Source organism: Solea senegalensis, linkage group LG6 (assembly GCF_019176455.1).
Source record: "Solea senegalensis isolate Sse05_10M linkage group LG6, IFAPA_SoseM_1, whole genome shotgun sequence".
Classification (NCBI taxonomy): Eukaryota; Metazoa; Chordata; class Actinopteri; order Pleuronectiformes; family Soleidae; genus Solea; species Solea senegalensis.
In genome coordinates this window covers 11,029,654-11,047,439 of record NC_058026.1, presented here as the reverse complement: position 1 = coordinate 11,047,439, position 17,786 = coordinate 11,029,654, and the positions used below count along the sequence as shown (strand labels likewise).

At 39.5% G+C, this 17,786-nt stretch overlaps 3 protein-coding genes across 4 annotated transcripts; 1 reads left to right on the top strand and 2 right to left on the bottom strand.

Moving 5' to 3' along the window:
• Window positions 1-214: 214 nt before the first annotated feature.
• Window positions 215-5,066, bottom strand: LOC122770510 (arf-GAP with dual PH domain-containing protein 2-like). 2 transcript variants are annotated; one of them, XM_044027404.1, is made up of 11 exons: window positions 4,761-5,066; window positions 4,112-4,248; window positions 3,734-3,825; window positions 3,403-3,491; window positions 3,217-3,329; window positions 2,984-3,130; window positions 2,734-2,817; window positions 2,585-2,647; window positions 2,393-2,470; window positions 1,504-1,738; window positions 215-831 (listed from the first exon to the last, which is right to left on the bottom strand). In XM_044027404.1, exons 1-11 carry the CDS (start codon window positions 4,846-4,848, stop codon window positions 803-805), a joined length of 1,155 nt encoding a protein of 384 aa, XP_043883339.1. In that variant the 5' UTR covers window positions 4,849-5,066; the 3' UTR covers window positions 215-802. The 2 variants fall into 2 exon arrangements, with proteins under 2 accessions (XP_043883339.1, XP_043883340.1); XM_044027405.1 differs by having other exon boundaries at window positions 4,118-4,248; window positions 4,761-5,065.
• Window positions 5,067-5,748: 682 nt separating this feature from the next.
• Window positions 5,749-9,109, top strand: tefm (transcription elongation factor, mitochondrial). The gene is made up of 5 exons (XM_044028214.1): window positions 5,749-5,904; window positions 6,779-7,254; window positions 7,717-7,866; window positions 7,994-8,172; window positions 8,547-9,109. Exons 1-5 carry the CDS (start codon window positions 5,862-5,864, stop codon window positions 8,809-8,811), a joined length of 1,113 nt encoding a protein of 370 aa, XP_043884149.1. The 5' UTR covers window positions 5,749-5,861; the 3' UTR covers window positions 8,812-9,109.
• A 368-nt stretch (window positions 9,110-9,477) lies between these two features.
• Window positions 9,478-17,634, bottom strand: atad5b (ATPase family AAA domain containing 5b). Its single transcript, XM_044028211.1, has 14 exons — window positions 15,844-17,634; window positions 14,626-14,958; window positions 14,438-14,534; window positions 14,269-14,351; window positions 14,008-14,156; window positions 13,071-13,242; window positions 12,655-12,923; window positions 12,462-12,555; window positions 12,320-12,384; window positions 12,034-12,232; window positions 11,563-11,654; window positions 10,656-11,470; window positions 9,931-10,089; window positions 9,478-9,685 (listed from the first exon to the last, which is right to left on the bottom strand). Exons 1-14 carry the CDS (start codon window positions 16,364-16,366, stop codon window positions 9,601-9,603), a joined length of 3,135 nt encoding a protein of 1,044 aa, XP_043884146.1. The 5' UTR covers window positions 16,367-17,634; the 3' UTR covers window positions 9,478-9,600.
• Between the last annotated feature and the right edge of the window lie 152 nt (window positions 17,635-17,786).

The following is a 17,786-nucleotide window of genomic DNA, read 5'->3' as shown; positions in this document are numbered from 1 at the left end:
TCCGTGGTCAAACCAACCCACACTAAATTTGTAGTGCCTCTATATTCTAGCCCTTACGGTAGATCAGAACAGCTAAGATTTGAGCGCACACGCGGGGTTAACGACATCCGGTTTTCAAAATAAAGCTTGCAAAAAGCTTAAAAGATGATTAGATGGATGGATGGATGCATCACACACACAAACACACACAAGAAAAATATTTGAAAAGCAGGAATCAGTTGACAAAGAATCAAATTTATTCCACTTGTGAACAGTTTTCAGTTTGGCTTTTATACACAGCTGTGAAGCATCATTGTGTAAAAGACTGACATAACCTCAGTATGTAATCACAAATGTCCATAATAATTCAACAAAAAATACAAAATTACTACAACAATAGCAAATTACGTGCATTAAAAATGATCTATGATATAGTGGACAATATCCCCTCACACTGTACAACCTGCGCTGCTTCAACGACAAGCACCACAGTTTTGAGACCCTGTCTTAATCATTTTAACTGTGCAATATTTGTGATATGTCAACATCTGCTACATGCAATCCAGTGTATGTATTGTTATTCCTGCTAGTTTTTTTTGGTTTCTTTTGTTGTAAATTTTCTTTTACCTGACTTATTACCTATTTCTTATATGCTACTGATTTTTGATACATTTCTGCACAGTGAGACAAATAAAGAATTGTCTTCCCATTAATTTTTCTTTGTCCTCACAAACAGGTGTAAGAGCATATTGGAAATGAGGCAATCATTCTGTTCAATTCTCTTCATTGCATCCTGGACTCTTTTTGTATTTGATGTGTTTGCTCATTTTCCTCTTCTTAAGTTGGCTTCATCTGTATCAGAGACGGAGAGGAAAAACAGAGACTTAGGACCAACAGGCCTTTTGCACAGCAGCCATTTTGACATGTTTCAGCAAGAAATGCACAGGTTTTATGTGATGACACTTGTTTCTACGAACATAATTTAAGTTTGTGTAAATTCTAATTTTGTTATGTGAGAGCTATTTTCTAAATTCATATTCTGTGTTGCAAATGTGATTTTAGAAAAGGGAATATTGACCAGTGACTGGTGGCATTTAAAATGAAAAGCGCCAGCAAAAATAGGTCAGAAACCACTGGACCTTGGAGCAACACAGTCTTTTGGCCTACACCAAATTCAGTTAGCTTTTTATAGAAAGGTCAAGACTTTAAGCTCCTTACTTTTGAATTGTTTTTATTTCACAATTAAAAACACAAAAAGGAATAATTTTGGATTCAGGACTTTTGCTTTCTGACATTCGTGTGATGAGTGCAAAAGCATTCAGGTCCTAACTTGCTGCACCCACAACATTAACAGTGGCTCTGTTCTGTTCTGAGTCATGTGAGTGCACACTGAAAGTGACAAAGCTAAATGGAACTCAGCCATCATTCTTTTTTATCATGATTTGTGCATTTCCTTCTGTGACCTGTGAAAATGTCCACATTTTTTATGCCTTCCTTGTATTGGGTGTAAAGTCAGTGTCTTACTAGCGTAGTCCTCTGGGGTCATGGGTTGAGAGATGACCTTTCTAAAAGCCTCCAGCCACTCCCTCTGCTCTTGCTCCTGTTCACACAGAAACACAAACTGCCTGCCTGGAGTCTGCAGGCTGATGCCACAGTGCCGCCGGCCTCCCCTCGTGCTCTTGCTGCCGCTGCTGCTCTCTGACGCTGAGTAGCCGTGGCTTTCTGTGCCAATGAAGACAGCGCCCAGCTCTGTAGCGTCCTGCAGTGTGGACAAACAGTGCAGATGTATAGTGAAACACACAGGTCCAAACCATTTATTTGTAGAGTCTCTGCATGTTATGATTAAAACTATCTAAAATGGTGCAGTTTTTGTGTAGAGTGTATTGTCATTGACTCAATTATTACTGCCTAATAAACAAAGGTGAAAGTAATAAATCACATTTACTTAAGTTACTTGAGTGTCATTGTAACTCCTAGGATTTTACTTTTTCTTAAGTAAGTTTTGTTTGAAGTTGTACCTTTAAATCGCATCTGTTACTGTGTAAAAACTATTATCAAAATGATTATTATAAATATAAACCATTAGGAAAAAAGAGAGTTGATTCAAATAATCTACAAGATATGTCTCCTTGAATGTTCATATTGTTTGAAAATGTATTATGGGATGGTCTGCACTGTTACATGTTTTAAATGTGTGTGTTTGTTATTTTGGTATTGCACTTAAACTTTAATCAAAAACTTAAGTGATTTTACTTTTACTTAATAATATTTCCTCATATTAATAATGCCCTTTAAAGGTATATAGAAATGATGTTAAGACATCTTTGACTTTTTGAACGTTTTGGAATCACTGGTACATTTCATAGTCAGCGTAGAGTAGACAGTGTGCCATATTCTGTTTGTTTGTTTTTACCAGTGGAGTTTTGAAATACAGAAGCTTTCTGTCCATGGAGCACAGCGTGAACCATCTTTTCTTGAACGGCTCTCGTTGCTGAAAAACGCACATGCACAAAGAAAAGAGAGGGAAATGAGTTAGTTTGTTATTAGATATAAGAAAAGCGAAATTCAGTTTATTGTCTTATTAAAAACAAGATAGCTGACAGACCGTTGGGCCAGTTTTCTCCATGTATCCCTCCTTCAGACAGTGTCTGGTTAACTGAGGTATTAACTGTGAGACAAAACAGGTCCATAATGTTTGAGTAAACCAAACAATTGATCAGTCTATTTAAGTTCATCTTAAAACAATTGTCTCACGTCATTGTCTCGAAGAGTGGGATGTTTCCTCTGGAGGTACGCCAGGCGTGTTGCCCGTAAAGCATTGAATAGGGATACAATGACCTATAGTGTCAGGCATCAGATAAAAGACAGCGTATTAGGATGACTAACTTTATACAGACAAAAAGAACACAATCACGCATTGTCTGTGCAGTTTGGGTGTGGGTAAAAAGGCCAGGACAAATATCTTTTTATGGAAATAAAGCAGCAGTAGAGCAGACGAGCTCACCTTCCCATTCTCATGGTAAACAAACAGATTCCTCATACGTTTGTCCTGCAGGTAGGAGATCTGCAGGCCGTGAGCGTGACCCACCTTCTCTGGCTGGAAAACTGCATTCAGGTCATTTACGCTGATGACAGCTTTGGGAACCTTGGACTAGTCGAACGACACAGTTAAAGTAGAATTTTTAATTTTCAGAGTACCTACACTGTGGAGAGTCCGGCAGCAACTGGACTACTCACGTCCCCCTTAATGAAGTATCTGAGGGTGAAGTCTTTCCGGGACAGGAGGAAGCTCCTCTTCAGAAAGTGCTTGTTGTCTTTTCCCTTCTTCCATAGTGTTGTCTCAAACAGATCTGGATCACACACATCACTATAGATCAGTATAGAAGCATTACATAGATTCAGAATATTTTAATGACAGATTACCTGACTGATAAACTTGCTGATAGTAGTTATTTTCCCCAGTGAATTCCCGTCTTTCGTACTTTGCACGAATCCACTGATCCTTGAGAACACTAAAAGCAGAGTGACATTTTTTTATTATTATAACCAACAAACATATAGACCTGACATTCATGAATGAATGAAAGTCATAATGTGTGTAGCGGGAGTTCCACCTCAGTGCCCAACCCAACCATCACTGGTTGTTCCTCTTTCGATTTACATAAATGCACAAGAGGAGAACTCCATTCCCATTCACTATACAGAGTATCTGTTGAGTCTTCAACTTTTCCCTTCCGCTAATGTGGTCACTCACATGCAGTCTTTTTGCTGCGGCCGGTAGAAAAAGGCAGGGACACACTTCTCAAAAATGGCTCTGGCGGCACAGTTTCCCCTCTCTTGCATAAACTGAAACCAGAGATTTAAAAAAGTTCAGTTATGAGATTAGATGACTTGACAAATAAAGCCGAGAATACTGGTCAGTTTTCAGAGCATTGACACTGTTTTTTTATTTATGCCTCTTTAGCACCACCGATTCTGTGTATGAAGTAATTGCATAGTAGATGTTTTTTCTAATGGAAGAAAACTACTTTCACCCATGACTAGTCTGGAAAGAAATAACCAAAAGGGCAATGTTGTGTAAAACAAAGTGTATAAAATAAGTTCACAGTAGGGTGAGTTCAAAATTACAAACCTGTACCTCTACTAGTGAATCTTCCCAGTGATCTAAACGTATGGATTTCACTTTGCTGACATCGGGCAAATTGCGATGCATCCCTGAGCAGTTGAGGCAAACAAAGATACCAAGCGTGTAGGAGGCCCAGTCAGGCTCTGCAAGCAGACAACAGATCACAATATTTATGCTGTATGAGAAGGAACCAAACACAATGCAAACTCTCTTTGTGTGGCCGCGGTTTACAAGAAAAACAGTAAAAGAGGAAACAATTGTTTGTTCATCCAAGCGAATACAGACATTATTATTTTGACCAAAACATGACAAGCTGTAGACTACATTTTTTCTTGTGTAACTGTGTTCAAACGTATTCTTTCTCTAACCTAATTTCTCAGAGATGAGCACAGACGATGTATTACTTATCCTCGGTTTTAATATGGACACTGTATTCTGACTTATAGGAGGAACATTGAGGTCACACCACTTCCCCTTATTGGAGTTCATGATAAAACATGGTTTGGTGATAATATATTGTTTTGGAGTTGCTCAACACACAACATCATGTGACTCTGAGGCTGCTGTTAAAACACTCCACACACATAAATAAACAAGGGAAAAATGTAGGAATATGTATTATATAGGTACAGATTGAGTCAGTTAGTGTACTCACCAGGAACTCCACAGTCAGCACATATGTTGTTACCAGGCTGTCGCACCAAATCAAGCAAGATTTTGTTATTCCTTTCCAGACTGGCCATGAGTGAAAGTGGTTTTCCTCCGTTAGAAATGATTCCCACCAAAACATCCACTATGTAATAACTTCATATTGAACCTACACAAGTGGCGGTGCAAGGCTCTTCCACTCTTCAGCAGGTGGAAAACATGATTTCGGCTCACTGACCAGTGGCAGAGCATTTCCTCCTAAAGCACAGCATCATGCAGGTTATTGTTCTGCACACAAACGCTGAGGTCCACAAATAACAGAGAAAGGAAGTGAAACAGACGTCACCATGAGACTAGTATGTGTGCTGATTTAACTCATATCTGTGAGTGAAAGCATGTATTCAAGTATACAAGTGTGTACATCATCTGATGATACAAATCATTTGTTCATAATAAGTTTTTCTATCCATTTTGTCTTGGCAGCATTTATATACAAGTGATTTTAGAAGATAATTGGCAACCAAAGCTGTGACATTTTGTGTTTGTTGGACCAAACTTGTACAAATTGTTTCTAAAATGACTCTCTGAAATGGAAAAGAAAAAAACCCATAACCTCTGAAAATGGTAACATGGCCGAATAAAATGATTTATTTTACAATGTTGTTTTTTTGGAAACCTGTCCCTAAAATATGTGAAACCTTTCTGTCACATTTGCAGTTGCATTTATGTATATTATTTTTTAAGGATATTGGACATACAATCATTTCGGATAATATAAAAACATTTTTAATTTTTTTATAATAAAAAAAATTATATATAATAATTTAAATAACCATCAGGTAAAAACATACATGAACTGCAAACTTAGCTTTGAAACAAAAAAAGAGTTCACTTCGAAGATCATATCCTACACATATGCCGTGCTTAAATATAAACAGTAGATGGCAGTATGCTTCTTTGACGTCGGAAAACCCACCCCGGAACCAATCGAAGTGGCGTTGTTGCGCCACACCGGTCTATTGAAAAGCGGTGGACATCAACCGGAGGACAAAGTTAAGTCGGCGCAATGTTGTTGTTGTAGTCCAATCGAATATTTTCTTTAAAGATCATGTGGGTCGCCAGGCGATTTTTGTCATCGGTCTCTCAGAGAAGTAAGTTTTCTCAGTGAAACGTTTCGTAAAAACGTCAAACGTATGCTTGACCATAGGTTTGCATAAATGTCAATGAAGGAACAGAGAGCGTGAAGCTAATTTAATATAGCTACATGTAGCTCATTTAAACTCATCTGTAGCTGTTCATCAACCACAACCATCAGATCAGCTCGCTGTATTTCTGGTAGGGCTGCAACAATTACTCGATTATTAATCGATTAGTAAATCAATTGTCAACTATTTACACTGTTTACGTTTTTTCCAATAATATATATAATAACAATAATAATAATAATAATAATAATCCAATAATCAGATGTTTCAGCTTCTTTAATATTGTCTGAATATGTGAATATTTTCTGGTTCCTTTGCTCTATATAACAAATAAATAATGAAAACTGAATAATTTAATTTGTGGACAAAACAGGATATTTGAGAACATCATTTCCAGTTTTGGGAAACACGTGCAGACACGTTTGACCTTTTAATGTGGTTATTTTAACCAACTATAACACTTGACAAGTGATCAGTAAATACAATTGTCATGTAGCAAAGCATAAAAAAGCCACATTATTTGATAATAAAAAAAGGTAAAACTGAACTCATCAGCTAAGTTTTATATACACAACATCATACACTTTCTAGCCACTTCTTCAAGCTTCTTTGTAAAGTGTTGTGCAAGATATGTTTGTGTGTTAAATTACAAGTAGATCCTCAGTCCCTGAAATACAGACCAGCTCTTCTGTCACCTACATCAAAGTAATTTAAATCACCCCTTTCCCCCCCAATTCTGATACTATTTGCCCAAATACCAAGTGATAAATATTTGCATAAACAAGTAAATTTGTTTTGCCCCGCTCCTTTATTTCTCCAGGTCAGTCTGGCCTGTTCTGTCACCCTAAGCATGGCTCCCTTCCTGAGCTGGAGCTGCGATACCTCCAGTGCACATGCTGCTGGAGAAGCCAAGTTCCCATCGCTGGCTTCGAGACCCTAAACACCACCCTCTCCACTGCTTCCGAGCCCTGCAAGGAAGATATCAATGGACCCCTGGATGCCTGCTACACCTCTGAGCAACGAGACACCATCCTCCAGCGGCTCAACAATGACTCCATGTCCGACCTGGCCAGTGTCAAGCTCCTCAGAGGCCGAAAGTCACTCAACATTGTGGAATATAGGACTAAAAATGGACCCTTTAAAACCCTGGAAAGTGTGGTTAATGTGCCGCTGTTGAAGCACAAAAGTGCTGTCATTGTCTTTAACGCCATCCTTAACCCGGTTAAGAAGGAGAGGAAAGTGAAGATTCAGCTGGCAAAGTTCATCAGGCCTGAGGTTGACAGATCCTGGCTTGAGGTAAAGTTCTGCTTCTGTGTACGCATATTTGATGTTTGTTTTCAACCACGGGTTTATAATTAATAACCACTAATGAAATGAGTTGGCGTATTGAAAATAATAGGTTAATGCCAAGTTAAAAAAATAACAATCGCAATAATAAAAAACTCAATAAATGAGACATACAATGCAAATGTTTCCATTCACTGAATCATTAAAGTAGTTTGAGCATGAGTTATGTGAATTATACTAGTTTTCAAAGTCACCAAATGTGAACTTAGTTGAACTCCTACAGGAGATTTTAGAGCAATATATTTTAACTACATAATTTCAACACCTAAGATGTAGGCACATGTGTATGACCTCATGTTCACAGTAGTTTCAATGTTAATCTAATTTTTTTGCTGTTAAACATAAACTTTTATAGTAATACTGTAATAATAAAAGCAGGAAAACTAACTTTTACCACATTTATTTGCTCAGGAGACAAATTCCATAGTGTCATTAGTTTGTGGGACAAACAAAATTGCCTGGGCTCATGTGGACCGTGGGATGACCACACTGGATTGGCGACAGCAGGAATGTCCTAATTTCTTGAACGGAACATACATGGCCTCTGCTTACTTGAATGATGTGAGTATGTGGAGACAATTTGCATCGGCTATTGTCCTTGTGCTTTTAATGTTACTGACACTTCCTGTACAGAATCTAAAGTAATATCCAACAGTACAATTTATTAATTTTTCTTTCCGGACAACAGGTTTCTGCTGTCGTGTCACTCCTCCCTTCTGCTGACTTCTACATTATAGAGAAATCTGCTATTTCAGTCCAGAACACTTCTCTGTTCCCCATCATGGCACACATGAGGGCAGTGGAGGCCATGTTGTTTGCTCTGCTGGAGCCAAAATACTCGGCGCCAGAGTCCAACATTCCTCCCAGGTGCGAAGAAGTGTGAACACATCAAATTTAGTTTTTAAAGTCAATTAAAAAAATAAAATAAGAAATTTCTATGTATTTATGGTGTTTTTTTTGGCTAATGTATGTAGAATACACAGCAAAATGTCTGACATTTGTCTTTTAGTTTTTATTTCTCAATGTAGAAATATATCTTTAATTTTGGCCTAATAATGTCTCCCTTTTGTCCTGACCTTCTGTACATTCATGCAAATGTAATCAAAATAAATGTAAACTAATGAGGCTGAAAACAACTGCAGTATAATACATATAAAAATGGTTGCTTGTTTCAGAGCTAAAGAGGTTGCCTCAGTTCATGGGTCACGGGTGGTAATGTTTGACAAAAATCTTTTTTGCAGAGTTTTGAACATGATGCGGACTGCTGTGGGCCGTCACTTTGGACTTATGGTGGGCGAGTCTCGGACCAGTGGGGCGCAGACTGTGCGGCTGCTGATGACTGAGTCTGTTACACAGAAGCTCCCCAGGATAAACTTTCCCGAGGAGCTGCTGGTCAAGTACAGGAACTATTTCCAGATGGGGAGCAGAAGAGGAGGAGAGGAACTCTGTGACGCACTGCTTCAGGCTGTAGCTTTTTACGAGCTGCTCAGTGAATCTTCTAGTTAGCAGCTACCTGGACTGATCACATGTGTGAATGTGTATTGTACCTTCTCAAACAAACATAGGGTGGTGGTGGACTCATACGTACAGAGTATTTCTATGGTTACATAAAACATCCTAACACTGTTGTTCCAGGATGTTGGGCAAAGCCGTGTTTCTTATTTCTGCTATTGATCTTAGTTTGGACATTTTCACAAACTTATAGCTCAGAGTCATTTTTTGACGTCTTGAAGATTCTCCTTCAGATTGGTTTGTTGGACTGTATACAATAACTTAACGATAATAAAAAAAAACAAGCAACTCATGTCTGCACCTGAACATACTTGCCTGAAAGAATTTAGCAAATTAAGCTCATTTAGAGCCTTTCTGCATGGAGCATGTTCTCCACGTGTGTGCGTGGGTTTTCTCTGGGTTCTCTGGTGTCCTTCCACAGTCCAAAGACATACAGATATGGGGATTAGGCAAATTGGACACTCTAAATTGACCATAGGTGCAAGTGTGAGAGTGGATGGATTGTCTCTTTATGTGGCTCTGTGATAGACTGGCGACCTGTCCAGGGCGTGACCCCGCCTATTGGCACAGCCCACCCCCCGACCCTCATGTGGAGGATAAAGCGATAGAAGATGGATGGATGACAGCTAATTTACAAAAATATATTTTATTTACACTTCATGGTCACGGATGAATATAAATAAAACAGGATTTCATATCGTATTATCTAATTTGACATTATTCAGTCAAACAAATGCACAGTAAAAATCCTAACAAAAATAGGGTGAGGTGGTCTTTCTATTTTCATCTCTGAGAGAACTCCTCTGCCAGGAAATGAATAGTTGACTTTGACAGGCCAACATTTAAGCTCTTCAGGTAGTTCAGACACCTGTGATGGGGGACAAATCATTTATTTTCATATGGCTGAAAATAGACTTTAATTTGGATATTTAATATGACGTAGTCCCACTGAGGTAAAAATGATTTACATTGAAGACTTGACTGATAACATAAACCCAAAGGAGGCACCATCATCTACCTTGAGCCTTCCACCATCATACTACTGTAACTAATCCTTGTCAGTTGGGATTTTATAGCTCAGTTAATGTAAAATATTCACTGTGTCTGGCTCACCTGACTGGCTCCTCTTTCTGTTGCTGAGCTCTATGAAAGCGACAGATGGAGCGGAGGACAGGCATGTAGTCGACACAGACGGCTCGTCTGTTCCCCAGCAGGCTGAATGATCTACTGCCGAGCACCTTCCGACTCAGCTCGTATCTCCTCTGGGACGCGCTAAAGGGAGAGGCACAAGAGTGACATGGTGATCGTTACATTGTTTTACTTTGTCATTCAATCCAGAAAAATCATGTGGTCGTTTGTTTATAAAAATAAAACATCCAAATGACTATCGTTTGTGACGTAACCCACACCCATTTTGAAGCCTTAAGAGTTGAGATTTGATCAGTGCCATGTTTAGCTTTTGCAACTAGATGTTCCACCTGCAACCAGGCACCGATTGGACGATACCAGCTGTCATTCACATTGGTTTATCATCAGTTGTCATCTATATGGGAATCATCTGCCACTGAAGAAGACCTAAGACTGGCCATTGACACCATTAAGTCCTCAAGAAAATCTTTACTGATCAAATAAGATGCTTCTCCCATGATATTCACATCATATCATATTCAAAAGGAGTTGTTTTTTTGCAACCAGCAGTCACCCCCTGGTGGCTATTCAGTAAAGTGTTACTTCCTGATTGTCCTCATCTGGCAAAATGGAACAGGTCATAAAACCAGTATCAGTCTTGTTACACACTGAAATGTTGGGACTAAAAATTGAGATTGAAAATCTCTCACCTTGGTTCACATGGAGGTTGAAACATAAATCTGAGGCTCTGTCTTTCAGAAGAGGGAGGGAACGCCAGTCTCTCCACCAGCTTCTCCCATTTTTCGTCCTCTATGTCTTGTCTGTGTTTCTGGGCTTCGCTCCACGCCTGTGACATTTGCCACCAGCATCTGTGAAACCCCAAGCCCTCAGCGGCAGTCTTCATATCCAACAGTCTTTCCTGGCTCCAGGTGCTGTCCTTCTCCTCCTCCTCCTCCTCATTCATCTCATCTAACAATCCGTCCCTCATCTTGGCTCCTGTCCAGACAAATGCCTCAGGTGAGCCTGAAGCAAGTGGTGCCGCAGCAGTCAGTGCTACATCCAGGTACGACATGAGGTCAAAGAAGTCGGTCGCGGCTACTAAGCAGTCAGTTTCCACTCTAACTGATATTTGTTCGGTCTTATCTCTTAATCTGTGGATTCCTGAATGAGTCCAGTTAAGTAATAATGAGGTTCTTTGGCAGCTGTGTGTCAAAGTAGAAAATGATGAGGAGTCACACACTTTTGTGATACGTTTCCTTCTACTGAGTCTGTTGATATTCTTCACAGATGTTGCTGGTGCCTTTAGACTGACACCGTCATGACGCTGCAGGAAGCAACGATCAGTGTCTGAAGGTGTCACCCCATTTTGTGGGCCACGACAAGTCACAGTGTCCAGGTCCTGGACTGAGGTAGCCTTGGGTATGAGGAGTTCCATGTTGTTATAGAGAAGAGGTTCACCTCCTCTCCAGCTCTTAGCCAACAGTCCTAGCAGCTTCTTCATGTTTGTTTCAGACCAGTGCTGACACTGAAGAATTAAAAGACACATTACAAATTTTTTCTTTGGAGAAAAGCTTAAAAGCGTTTGAAGCGTACATACGTAGACATATGCATACTTGCCTTTAGAAGGCTGAGCAGTTGCTTTTGAGTCACAGTTTGGAGACCTAGCATGCTGGCAGTGCAGCTCGTGTCACTCTGAGGAAGATCTGAATCTAAATGATTTACAACAACAACGATAATGACACCTTTAAGAATGCTCAAAGACACTTTCCTCTATGATTCTGTCCTGGTGTTAAATCTTTACTAACAAAATCAATGTGTGTTCTATTAAGTAATTGGCTACTAAAAAGGTCCATCCTCTTTAAAATTTTATATCTTCTGGTTTCTTTGCTCCTCTGCGGACCTCATCTTCGGTTTGTGGACAAAAGAAGACATTTTAGGACGGCATCAGTTTGAGGTTTTTCACAGTTTGATAACATTTTATGGACTAAAAACAACTAAACTACTACTTCAGACAATAACTGTAAGATTAATCAATAATGACAGTCATTTTCCGTAGCGGCCTAACCAGATGTATCTGGAGTAACTTACACTGTAGCTGAATGTGCTCTTGAGACAAGCGTCCGCTCTGAGATGCTCGTCCTCCTCCACTGTGCACCCAGAGCTGCAGCTGCAGCAGGCAGCGCCTGACGTCTCCACAGGTTTGTCTGAGGAGGCTTCTTATATCATCCAACTCCAGCTGCACATTTTCAGCCAGACACAGCAGTTGCAGGTATGTACAGATGTTCACCTGTAGTGCACAGAGTATGTTTACAACAAACTCTGTCAATATGATGCTCTACTGTACAAGAATGTAGAGATTAGAGCTTTGACTTACTGCTGGGGGTGTTGTGAAAATGATTTCCTCCACGCTGCAGCTAAATCTCTCTCTGAACAAGGGATCTAATGAGGACATTTATTTTTCCATCACTGCTTGTCTTTAGATCATTTCTATTCAAGGTTACAGTGAATGCTTTTACCGTTGGTGGTGAGAATGACGGGTCTTTTTGTCGTTGCCATGAAGGTCTTGATGGCTGTGAGGAAACCGACATCGTCGTCAAATATGACATCAACCTGTGGGAGCAGACAGATGCAAACACATCAGCTTTATTCGGGGGTACTAGCAGTTGTAAAACCATGTAATTAGAGGCATTTCAGAGTCGGACCGTTTACCTCTTCAAACAGAATGAGTGATGTGGCTGTCTTCTTGCTTGATGACATTGGTTGATCACGGTCTGCTGATGAGCTGCCCAAATCCTTTCCATCTGGTTTCTTAAATGGCAACAGGCCACCAGAATGTAACTGATCTGCTTTGGCCTTCATCTTAAAGTAGTTGGCCAAAGTGACTGTGGCTCGTTTAGCTTTTCCTTTACGACTGGAGCGGCCAAAACTCTGTGCTGCCCTCTTTTTTGAGCTGATGTATTTAGGAGCCACTGGTTTTCCTGTTTTTTAAAAAAAGGGGCTCCATAAAATTCTTGAACATTGGCTATTAACTAACAACACTCATTGTTGCAGGCTTGTTTAATTACGTCAGTAAGTGAGAGATTTAGTATTATATTTGTAATGATGACCATGTTGTCAGCGCTTACCAGGTAACGTCTCAGATTTAGTTGTGCAGCTGCTGGTGCTGTAGTTGTTGAGGTAAGTTGGTTTCAGTAGGTCCTTGCCTGATGTCTCCACTAAGTGGGACTGCGTGGCCTCTTTCAGCTGAGCCAGAATATGGCGACCATTTCGTTGTGAGGAGCAGTTCACCTCAAACACCTTTGAGTGAAAAAAGGGAACAAATTAAAGTTCACAGTACCATTATTAGTGTAAGCAATCCACTGTGTTTCATTTTCGTGACTAATCTAAACCTCTTGGCCTTCCAGGAAGCAAAATGATTTCATTCTGAATGACATAAATAAGTGGATTGTCTGTAATTAACATACATCTGGGCAAACTATAAAACATTCACGTGAAGTCCAATAATTCATTCATTCATTTTCTATCACATTTGTCCTCCACATGAGGGTCGTGGTGGAAGCTGGAGCCAATCCCAGCTGATATACAGGCCGCCAGTCCATGGCATTGGCCATAACAGGGAGACAAACCATTCACTCCACGTTCGCCACAAGAGGAGATCATGCAGTACAAAATAATATGATGAAGAAGATATTTTAATTTATAATAATTTTAATTTATTGTGTTCAACAGCCACTACATTTCAGCAAAAACTCCAATATTGTACATCCCTAATTTATAGGTGTTTTTTATGCATTATGTTTCAAGTTTCTCATGTTATTAAATTATGACACCAAAGACGAAGAAGTTTGTGTTACAGTTTGAATTACCAATGGCAAACATCATCTCACATCTCATCATGTTTGACAGATAATGAATACCATCATCTATTATCAAGTTGTTCTCAGTGGTGAGTCAGTGAATAATGCAACATGCATCCCTGACTTTAGGCGTTAAAGATGAATAAATGGATACATCAATAGTGTTATTTATGGAAAAATGTTGGAGCATTTCCAAAATTCTAACCTTGAAGCGGAGCTCCTGAGCACAGGCGTACACAGACGCAGTCTTCCCCACACCTGGAGGTCCTGTTATTAGCATGGTGTTACAGAGTGGTTCGTCTCTGTCGTCCTCTGTCCCAGTCTCACCTCGAAAATCTCCACAGTCCCATGAGTCTTCACAGAGAGACAGTCATTTATTTCAGATCCACACATCCACAATATTTACTCATGGGCCACTTCAAAAAAAACATTTGAAGTAGAAATAAGAGATAAATAATGTGCATACCCATGCTGCTTTCTTCATCTTTCCTTTCTTCCATTTTAGTCCTCTCCTCACAGTCAGCTCTCCATTTCCATTTCTTCAACCAACTGAATTTCAGACAAAAACGTTCATTGACAAGTCCAATGTGTCAGTGAAATGATTTGAAAGGATTAGGAGCAAAAACAAAAAATACCTGTGCAATTTATTAACAGAGGCATGATTGCCAATGACTTCATTCGAACACTGAGGACTGTACTTGTCTGTCCAGAGAACATCTTCAAAACTAGCTTCTAGACAAAAAGAAAGTTACATTTCTGTTATTAGAAGAGCAAAACGAAAATCCTATCTCAAACAAACCTGTCAGTGTACCCTGGGGTTTACCTCTGTGGAAACTGTCCTGGATCATAGATGACTGTAATTCACATTCTGTGTCATTTGTGCAATCATAGTTGTTCACCGGGCCTGCCAGACTCCCTGTCTTCTGTTTTAGTCTGTGAGTATGACTCAGCTTACTGCTCCAGTGTGGCTTCTTCACAGGGAGGGCATCACATTCCTGGATGCCATGTGATAGCAGGTGACATTGCTCCATACCAGTGCCACCTTCTGCCCCGAGTCTACATCTCAGACGCTTTGACTCGCTCTCAGGGATTTCATCTCCTCGTTTCCTCTTCTCTTTCAAGTTGTTCCGTGAGGAGCTTGGATACAGGGAGTTTTCTGTTTTGAATAGAGGAAAAAATGTGAAATGCATGAATGAATGAACCTTCAAACTGTTACAGTTTTTTCTCCAAATATTTCCAAAAACTGTGGCTTAATTTCTCAAACGTCTAAAACATTATCTTTGTCAAATCTCTCGCAGCACTCGATATTCTCCTTTTTTAAAATTGATTCCACCACAACAATAAAAACAGCTATTAAATTACAGAACATCAAAGTTGAGTCATGTTTCCTTCAATTTGGATAGCTACATTGATATGCAGCACCAATGTTACCTATTTTACACAGTATGTAGGAAAACTTTGATTTCAAATTCACGTAGTTAAGTACAATGAGAAACACTTTGACATTTTTACAGTACAGTTTCAGAGACATTTTCGAGTTGACAGTCTCACAGTAGCATCTGTTAATCGAAAAATTATCACTTTGAGATGCAATAAAAACAAACATAATTCCATAATTTCTGACCCGGAAAATGTATGGTTTAGCGTATGCTGGTAATCATAGATTTCCTGGACACAACCTAATCAGTCTAATCTAGAATTTATGGAAATTTCTCAAAGTTAAAAAGTGCAAATATGGGACTTTTATGGGACTGTGCAGTAAAAATGTCTGATATCCAGTACACTAGTATATCAATGTGTTGAACACAACTTTCTCATTCGTATTCTTAACTTGTGCTCAAAGTCCACTTATTAGGTCTCTAAAACATATATTTAAGGATTTTCCTTATTTTTCCAAATCAAAGATGTGCTTTCAAACGTGCATTCGGATGCGGCGCTTTCAGCGTTTTACCGGACGTACTTACAAATCACCTTGACGCATTGATCGCAGGCTTTTTACCGTAAAAGCCTTTGTAAGGAGGGCGTTGAAATTGAATCTCACCTGTGGATCCAGCATGTTGCAGTCTTTCCCTAGTTTTCTTCCGCAGAGTGCTGAACACAGTTTGTACTGGAAATGTTGGATTGGTTGTCTGAATTTCTTCCAGACAGCTTTGCAGAGATGAAGGTGACAACGGTCGTGTCCCTGTAGACTGAATGATCTCTTTATCCGACAGGTCAAATGGAAACTGATGCAGTCTCTTCACCCTTCGCAATTCCCCAACCTGAGAATGGTGAGGCGCTGGTTTGTGCAGCTTCTCTTCGGGTGGATGAAGCTCAACATCGCCGCTGCATTTACTCGTTCTCTGTCGAGATGCGTGGAGGAAAATGGGTGCGAGTTTAACGTACTGTACGCTGCGAGACGTGTGCTGGTCCTGCAGCGGTTGAGCTTTTCTTTCAGTAGCAGCGGAGCCACATTTGCGTTTTGGTTGAGAGTCTACACCAGAGTGACTCGACACTGCTAATGCTAACGGCCTCGCTTTGATGATTTGTGCTTGGTTTGTGTTTCGTTTGAGTTTGTTTCGCATGCTAAAGATAATACAAACTCAATCACGAACACCAGATGACGCTAAACGTTGGCGCATGCAAAGCGCTACATCAATTAGTGCTAAGTTAGCCAAGCTAAGCTAAACTAGGCAATTTATTTAATTTTACATCAAACCGAACGGCTACTTGATTATTTTTTTTGTCAGACGAACCTGAAAATAAAACCAGAAACTGAAGAAACGTCAACAAATGAGCATAAAAACACCGCCAGACACTTTTGAAAATGATGTGACGAAAAAAACATGCGCGAGGTTTTACCTAGCCAAAGATCGTCTACAGGCAGACGAACTTCAAAGATGCTCTCTTAGATTTTAACAAGTGAGCCGAAGGAATCGTTGAAAAAAACGTTTAAAATTAAGTAGTTTTTTTATACCAACATTTGAACCGGCTCACTGGGCTTTTCTGAGTTGTCCGAAATTAATCTATATCTATATCTATATATATAGTTTTAGTGGTTGAATGTTATGCTTGATTAATTTCAGACTACTGACTACTTAGGGCATCTGTGGCTTTGGTGGTGGTCACATTTATTTGTCAAGCGTCGTATAAACAAAAATTAAGAGCCTTTCATTTCCCTGTGTTCATTGTTTTCCCCAATATAATTCTAAATAGGAGTGGTGTTTTACCTGTAAAACAGAAGTGGTTTTGTGTGGAAAAACCCAGTAGATACGCATTTTCCGAAATACTCAGACTAACTTGTCTGGCTCCAACATCCATGTCACATTGAGATTGATCACCCTTCTTCCCCATTCTAAAGCTTGGTTCGTCTTCACTACATCTACATTATGCTGCCAAGACATTGGCTGTTTATTAGGTACACCTGTTAATGCAAATATCTCAAGTGGCAGGTGAATGTAAAAGTTTTAGCCTACTTGGAAATACATTATTCAGACAGTTATTATAAACAAGGCACAAGCCTCAACAGAAAGAGCTTAATTATGGCTAATGTCCAAAATCAGCCATAAATAAGGTCAATTGTATTTTATTTCTTTAAATATAAAAATCCCCTTAGCCAGAGAGTGTACAGTTCACAAGTTTTAAACAGGGTGTCTTGACAATAATGGCGATTAGGTCTCCCTTTTCCAGATAAACACAGAAACCGTCTATGAATAGCAGAGAGCAAAAAATAAATGTTTGTGGTAATTTGGTTGTCCACAAGGGAAGTCTTGATGAAATAATGTGTGGTGATGATCATCTATGTATGTGCACACTACAAAACAAAACCACTGCTTTAAAAAAAAAATGATTATGGAATGAACAAAGGAAAAGATACTAAAAAAAAAAATACACAGAACTACAACTGGTGAAAATATCCCCCTTTGGCATCAAATGCATCTAACAGACAACTGATTTGGACCTGAAAACCAACCATCCAATAAACAGCATATTGCTTTGAGAGAT

What these genes read in the sequence shown, in the direction of transcription:
- tefm (XM_044028214.1), top strand. Translation starts at nt 5,862, where the DNA reads ATGTGGGTCGCCAGGCGATTTTTGTCATCGGTCTCTCAGAGAA. An exon ending in GTCATCGGTCTCTCAGAGAA is followed by an intron (nt 5,905 to 6,778) that starts GTAAGTTTTCTC and finishes TTATTTCTCCAG; the next exon opens with GTCAGTCTGGCCTGTTCTGT. An exon ending in TTGACAGATCCTGGCTTGAG is followed by an intron (nt 7,255 to 7,716) that starts GTAAAGTTCTGC and finishes TTATTTGCTCAG; the next exon opens with GAGACAAATTCCATAGTGTC.
- atad5b (XM_044028211.1), bottom strand. Translation starts at nt 16,366, where the DNA reads ATGCGAAACAAACTCAAACGAAACACAAACCAAGCACAAATCATCAAA. An exon ending in TAAATCTGAGACGTTACCTG is followed by an intron (nt 12,924 to 13,070) that starts GTAAGCGCTGAC and finishes TTTAAAAAACAG; the next exon opens with GAAAACCAGTGGCTCCTAAA. An exon ending in AACTGCTCAGCCTTCTAAAG is followed by an intron (nt 11,471 to 11,562) that starts GCAAGTATGCAT and finishes TTAATTCTTCAG; the next exon opens with TGTCAGCACTGGTCTGAAAC.
- LOC122770510 (XM_044027404.1), bottom strand. Translation starts at nt 4,848, where the DNA reads ATGGCCAGTCTGGAAAGGAATAACAAAATCTTGCTTGATTTGGTGCGA. An exon ending in CCACTCTTCGAGACAATGAC is followed by an intron (nt 2,648 to 2,733) that starts GTGAGACAATTG and finishes TTTGTCTCACAG; the next exon opens with TTAATACCTCAGTTAACCAG. An exon ending in GACCCCAGAGGACTACGCTA is followed by an intron (nt 832 to 1,503) that starts GTAAGACACTGA and finishes TCTCTGATACAG; the next exon opens with ATGAAGCCAACTTAAGAAGA.